The sequence below is a fragment of the Penaeus chinensis genome, chromosome 9, assembly GCF_019202785.1.
Source record: "Penaeus chinensis breed Huanghai No. 1 chromosome 9, ASM1920278v2, whole genome shotgun sequence".
NCBI classification, from domain to species: Eukaryota; Metazoa; Arthropoda; class Malacostraca; order Decapoda; family Penaeidae; genus Penaeus; species Penaeus chinensis.
The window spans coordinates 35,855,651-35,862,830 of NC_061827.1; the positions used below are offsets into that span (position 1 = coordinate 35,855,651).

The following is a 7,180-nucleotide window of genomic DNA, read 5'->3' on the forward strand; positions in this document are numbered from 1 at the left end:
CCATTAGATCGATTCGTGAGTCCAGGGGGAGAAGGTTTGCCTCTATCAGGAGGTTGAGGACCTTCGTCCACCTCGGGGCACCCAATATGATCCTGGCAGCTTCATTTTGGACCGTCTCTAATTTGTCTGTGTGCTTTTTCTTTGCGGCAATCAGAGCGACTGAGGCATAGTCCACAATGGGCCGGACAGCATGTACATAGAATGATCTTAGTACTTTGTGTCTGGCCCCTATGCGTCTCCCAGTCATTGCTCTCATGACAGACAGTCTTGCTTTGGTTCGGTCAACCAGGTACTGGACCTCCTTCTGGAAGGAGAGGGTCCGGTCTATCCTTACCCCAAGGTATAGGTAGTCCTTGACCCATTCTAATTCCACTCCCTGGACTTTCAGTCTTGTGCCTCGAAAATAGTAGCTCACTGATGAGACTTTACTTATATAGAGCTTGGTAGGTGGAGTAGCTCATTAATGAGACTTTACTTATATAGAGCTTGGTAGGCGGAGTAGCTCATTGATGAGACTTTACTTATATAGAGCTTGGTAGGCGGAGTAGCTCATTGATGAGACTTTACTTATATAGAGCTTGGTAGGCGGAGGATATGGGAAGCGAGGAGACTGTCGGCAGGAAAAAAAAACACTTCAGGTAGAACTTAGGCAGCTGCTTAATCAAAAAGGTTTCCGCCAGTCTGAAGGATTGGATACCAACAAAAGAAACTCTATTCGCGTAGCTGACCTATCCATACTGACCAGTGTCTCGTTGAGAGCAGAAGAGGACGTTATAGTGTTCCCTGGTTACAGCTATTTATGCTGAGACAGCCAAGTCTACAGTTGAGAGGGTCAAGGGTGCAATGGAGAGAATAAATTTCCCGCTTGCCTAGTTCTCAGCCTACCCCACACCGAGGAGATCTACTCTCTCCGTCGTCCCCTTCATCCTCTCAACTGCAATCTCTCACCAAGTAAACATTGTCCGCCGCAACCTGGTCCACACCACTCCACCCTCCACCTGCGAAGTGTTCTTTTTCTCTTGCCGATAGTCTCTTCACATCCTCGGACTACATTTTTATGCCAGCCACCCTTCACATAGACCGCTTGCTCCATCGACCTGACCTGACCTCCCTCTCGCCTCGGTTCACATGTACTCATTTGCCCTGCATATCCCGTGTCGCTTTTCCTATTCCCCACTTATACTTTCGAAAGTGTTGTCTCACTTTTTAATTAACCACGTTTGTGCATTATTGGTTTGTCTGTCAAACACACACAGACGCACGCACACACACACACACACACACACACACACACACACACACACACACACACACACACACACACACTCACACACACACATACACACACACACACACATATATATATATATATATATATATATATATAATGTATATGTGTATATATATTTATATCTATATATATCTATATCTATATCTATCTATATATATGTGTATATATATGTGTGTGTGTGTGTGTGTGTGTGTGTGTGTGTGTGTGTGTTAGTGTGTGTGTGATATAGTGTATACGTTCGTACGTACGTGTGTTTTCGTTTAATATGTATCTTTTTATTAGGAATAAAATTAGTTTGTTTTATGAAGACAGGTAATGCAATCCAACCCTACAAACGAATGGAAAACAATCGTTTCGCGAGTCTCCCCAGTCACGCTGCAGTATTGTTCGGACAAGAGATATGCAGTTGCCAAATTATTAATGATAATCCCTGGCACCGTCGTTGTTCCACTGACACAGGTATTCGCGTCGCGGTGACTCACAGGAGACCAACTGCTTAGGTTAATCATACTTTATAATAAAACATTATCTGTATTCTTTCCCTATGTGTGAGTTTGTTTGTGTGCCTTTTTGTGCACACACACACACACACACACACACACACACACACACACACACACACACACACACACACGCACACACACACACACACACACACACACACACACACACACACACACACACACACACACACACACAAAACAGAAGGCAAACGCGCGGGAAGAAAAACAACGCGGAAGGTGAAAATAAATCGAATATTGACACCCGTATTTTTGTCAGAGCTCTTGGTGGTGGAAATCATTTCCTAATAAAGATCTCTGACTTACTATGCGCCTTTTTTTCTATGACTCGTAGATATTTTAAACTTAACCTTCAACTTGATTTAAAAAGAAATAGACGGACTTTAATCTCTCATATATGCTATTTATAGTAACCTTAACAATGTACAGTATTATGATATATAATTTCTAAGATGAACATAATAGTCTGAACCGTGCACTCTGTTTTATGTAAAGCACAATTAACATTGTTCTATGAACCATATTTGAAACTAGAATCAAACTTTAACAAGTGTATAATTTATTTTGTGAATCCTTATCAACACTAATGCTAGAGCAAATTATCTGTAAAGGAATGCTTTCCTTCGAATTTCATAATCTTTAAGGAGATGATGAAATCCCAGGTTTTAAAGTCCGTATATCGCTTTGAGAAATCCCACGCAGGTGTCGTAGGGGAAGTCGCCGCCGTGACACAGGTGTTCATAACCGCGGTTGATTAAGAAGGACATCCAATCAGGTGATCGCGATGCAGAGGCAACACGATCAGCGGAAGAACTACGACGCCAAAAGACATTGGTTACAGAAATACAAGCAGAGGATCTACTGGTAAGAGAGATGGTGAACTCTTCAATAACCTGAGGGAAGGCAACGGGAAACCACCTTCGTGCACTCCCTTGTACAACCATGAAATTAAACATGGTCGCCAACATCAGGCTCTGATACGGCACAGAAAAAAAAATATATATATATTGTCTGTGTTAATATTGGTTAGCATTAATTGTTACCAATAATTATCTCAGTTCAACAGCAATGCATATATATATATATATATATATATATATATATATATATATATATCATTATGGCCATTTGGTTATTTTGAAGTTACCTGTAATGAGTGTTTTCGTTTTCCTTTATATCTAAATTAATTTATAACTATACAGAACAAGTGAAGCATTTCATTACTAAATGTAATTATATGAGACATATATATGTATGTATATATTATATATATGCATATGAGTACACATATATCTTTTCTTGTCCTTATATAAAGCTACACATGCGTTTTCTTTCAAGATCTTTCTCGAGTGCCTGACGCGCTATTCATAACCAGTGAGACAGCGGCCACGTCACACTCCGCCCGCCTATAAAAGCATAAGTGTTTTCAGTGCCATCAGTATACGAACAGATACCTTCACAGCGTCTTCTCCACTCTCAAGATAATATCGCCAGAGTTGTCCAGTATTCGATATAAAGGCTTCACACGACGGATCTTTCACCAAGTGGTTTCTAATAGTACAGTTTCTAGCATTCGAAATGGCTCCCGTTCAGAACGAACAGGCGGGCGAGGTGAAGGCACCTTCGTCTGAGGTCAAGTGCTGCCGCTGCGGAGGGTCGAAGAGCTCCTGGGACATGTGCCTTCCTATCACTCACAGGGGAAGCTTCTTCCAGGACTCCTTCTTCTCCAACATTCACCAGCACTTCCAGGCTGCCGTCAGGGAGGTCCTGGACCAGTGGAAGGGCTCTGACCTCAGACTCACAGATCGCATGGATGACACCAACGTCCGTCACGGTGATGCCCTTGGCCGCTACAGAAGGCTTCGATCCATCGACCTGAAGGAGGAGAACCAGGCTGTCACTGTCACGTCGGATAACACAAGTCATAAGGTTAGTCACATTGGACATGGCGTGATTATAGCGTATTTTGTTTACTTGGATTAAATCATTTTAGTAATTTTATTCATCTACTGGTATAACATACTAATCGCAATGTCTTTGCAGGTGGTGCTGGACGTGCATGAGTTCCTGGGAGGAGACGTGAGAGTGAAGAGTGTTGGCGAGAGGGAGCTGGCGGTGGAGGGACGTGTGGACAGAAAGGAGGAAGGAAGTCCTTGCGTGACTTCGCACACCTTCAGACGCCGATTCATCTTGCCGCATCGCACCGACATGACGGCCATCACCTCTGTCATGTCATCAGATGGTGTCCTCACAATTACAGTGCCCAAACTGGTTCGTGTTTTATATTCTCTACTATTCCATATGTCTCGTAGTCTTTAATATACACATTTGAGTTATACACATAAATAGATTCTTTTGTCATTTAACTGAACATTTCAACAGGAAAATGAAGATCATCAGAAGACCACTATCATCCCCATCAAGATCGAAGAGTCACAGAGGAATTCACAGACAAATACTTCCGTGACATCAGAGCCTCAAGCCACAAACAAACAGGAATTCAAATGCGAGCAATGCAGTCGGGAAGTCGTCTGCAACAAGGAGAGTGCTTCGAATAAGGCAGTTAGCGCGTTCTCCGACTCTGAGAAAAGATCCACGGCACTAGATTCCTTCGCCGGACACAACTTCCTCCCGATCGTGCGCAGAGGACTCTTCTTCGACGATTCCTTCTTCCAGGAAAGCTGGAAGGATTTCCAAAGGGCGGTGAAGGAAGTGCTGAACAAGTGGGGGGAACAGTCCTCCATTGGCGACGACCTAACACGTTACAGAAGTCTCCGAAGTCGTGACTTGAGAGAAGAAAACCAGGCTGTCACTTCCTCGGAGGATGAATGTCAACACAAGGTAGGAGTGTTACCAGATGTTACTCTAGGAATCTCAGACCGTAACACATGCAAAAGATTTTATGACTGCATTTAGAAGTTACTTTTTCATATTTAGTCATTTTCCCGCTTATTTTTTCAGTTCGTCCTTGACGTGAAAGACTTCAGTGACGGCGGAGAGATCAGCGTGAAGGCAGTGAACGACAGAGAGTTGGTGGTCGAAGGCCGCAAAGAGAAGCAGGGAGATGGATCAAGGTGTTCTCAGCGGTTCCTCCGGCGCTTCGTCGTTCCTGGAGACCTCCAACTGGATGCCGTCAACTCAGTCGTGTCTTCTGACGGTGTGCTCACTATCTCTGCTCCTAAGAAGGTAAGACATAATTATATATATATCGTATTCATTGCGCATCATTATTGTAAATCGAAAGACAATTGGAATATTTCAACCAATGAGCTTTTCTACTTAACAGCCATCGAGGCTCCAAATCCGGGAAGTAGCTGTTCCCATTCAAAATGAAGGGCAGAAAACTGATGCTTCTGGCACTGCCATGAAGAATGCAGATATCAAGTCCAGCAATGCTTCAGCTGCCACTATTCCTAAATCTCAAAATGAATCTCACATCTCCAGTGGAGTGTCTACTCCGTCCAAAGTATCTCCACAAACCAACTCAACTCGCGGCTCTCAAGAACTTTCATCCTCAAACCAGGTAAGTATATGCATGTGAAGGACACAGATATTGTCCATGAAGTTCGGGAACGTGGACACATCCTATAATACAGACGATTATACCTCATAGTTACTTCAAGAAAAGTTACTGACATACCATTATTTCTGTCTAACAGAAGGGAGATTCTCAACAGAACACCACCGTAATTCCCGTTAGAGTTCAGGAAACAGGAGGGCTCTCAGAGAAGCCGACCTCCTCCTGTCCCAAGACCTCGACAGGTGTTGGCGACGAAGACGCCTCCGCCAGATCGACCTCCTTCGCCGCGAGAGGCGACGCTGACGAGGGCGATCAACAAGATGAGGACCTCTATAAGCTGAAGGGAAATGGAGCCAAGTTCCCCATCAAGATTAATGGATCTGTGATAAATAGTAATTCAGTGTAATCTGAAACATTCCAAATTTGTATAGTCTTTGGAACTAGAAAGAAAAAAAGAAAAAAAAAACGAAACTACTTTATGAAGAGTATTTTTTTCATTGGTGTATATATAGAATGAACTGTTATATATTTAGATACACGAATAAAAAACTGCTACTGAATTTCAATTTCTTTTAAAATTACCTTCAAAGGTAGTAACCACTAATCCAAAGGGCCTTATCATTTTTAAGGTGAAACATCAAGCATGTAGATGAAAACGAAATTATACACATACAAATACAATATACACACGCAGACAAACCACCAATTCATATATAGTGGGATAAAAACGACTACAAGTCTACAGTGTCTCTCAATCATTTTACTACCAAGCTTCCTCTTGCAATTTGTCCTTCCCTCCATGCCCCCCTTGCATCTATGAATAAATTGTGAATGTCACATTATTATTAAACTTCTCATTATTTGACCATATTCACGTTAAGACAAAAACAAATAAAATTAGATAAATTTTTGCCTCTTCCTCAAGAGCTTGCGCTCCCCTTGGAAATTACTAACGACCTCAGGTTCAGAACCACTGACTGCAACCGTTTATACAGTCTGTCATAAGATCGTCCTGCGAACACTGGATTACAATGTCATACACACTGATATACCTACTGAAATCTAAATAAATGCTGACACACAATATAGATAAGAAGTGATTTTTATTAAGACAGATATCCATTCGCTTTTTTATCAACAGCAACGATTTTTTTTATGTATGTATACTTTGCAATTCTGTTATGCTTTTCTAGCATTAAGACTAATTTAGTTTTCCACTGGGAATCTCAGGAAGATCAATATACTGATATCTATTCTCTGTATTAATGGATTCTATGGACATGAAAGGTGTGATGGTTAAGCAAAAATGATACTTTGGATATAAATTCTTACATAAACTAGTAAACGATAAAAAACATAAAGTTGAAAATACATTGTCATCAGGTGATTAAGTGTTCAGCTTCATTTGAATTGTGATATCCATGCCAATCCAAACCAAAACGTTGCCAGAATTCATTTGATAATTTGATGATTAAGCCTCTCCACATCTGCCACACGATTGTTTAAAATAAAAACATAGCTTTAAATTGTGGACGAGGGAAGATATATGTTGGCGGTCTGTTTTACAAAGAATTTATTCCATCTACTCTTACAGACGGATATTTTTTACGGTAAATGAGTCAAATAAAAGGGTGGAAATGCCAATAATATTATGCGAAGTCTTCGTGCTTGCCGCAGTTAAATCAGCTTCCAAAAACACGCAGAACAGAAATACATTTTGTTATTAATCTAGTTTTCTTCTAAAATTTATGTAAATGAAATGCAGAAACTAATTTATCAGAATATATGTTATCAAAATCGTATAGTTTTGCTGTGATGTTTATGATAAAAGTTATAATTAATGTATAG

At 41.1% G+C, this 7,180-nt stretch overlaps 1 protein-coding gene across 3 annotated transcripts; it reads left to right on the forward strand.

Moving 5' to 3' along the window:
- The first annotated feature begins 3,153 nt into the window (after window positions 1–3,153).
- On the forward strand, window positions 3,154–5,779 carry LOC125028549. 3 transcript variants are annotated; one of them, XM_047617932.1, is made up of 6 exons: window positions 3,155–3,741; window positions 3,856–4,083; window positions 4,195–4,653; window positions 4,774–4,998; window positions 5,257–5,335; window positions 5,472–5,648. In XM_047617932.1, the coding sequence occupies exons 1-6, from the start codon at window positions 3,391–3,393 to the stop codon at window positions 5,510–5,512; spliced, it is 1,383 nt and encodes a 460-aa protein (XP_047473888.1). In that variant the 5' UTR covers window positions 3,155–3,390; the 3' UTR covers window positions 5,513–5,648. The 3 variants fall into 3 exon arrangements, with proteins under 3 accessions (XP_047473887.1, XP_047473888.1, XP_047473885.1); XM_047617929.1 differs by having other exon boundaries at window positions 3,158–3,741; window positions 5,099–5,335; window positions 5,472–5,779; XM_047617931.1 differs by having other exon boundaries at window positions 3,154–3,741; window positions 5,257–5,599.
- Window positions 5,780–7,180: the final 1,401 nt, after the last annotated feature.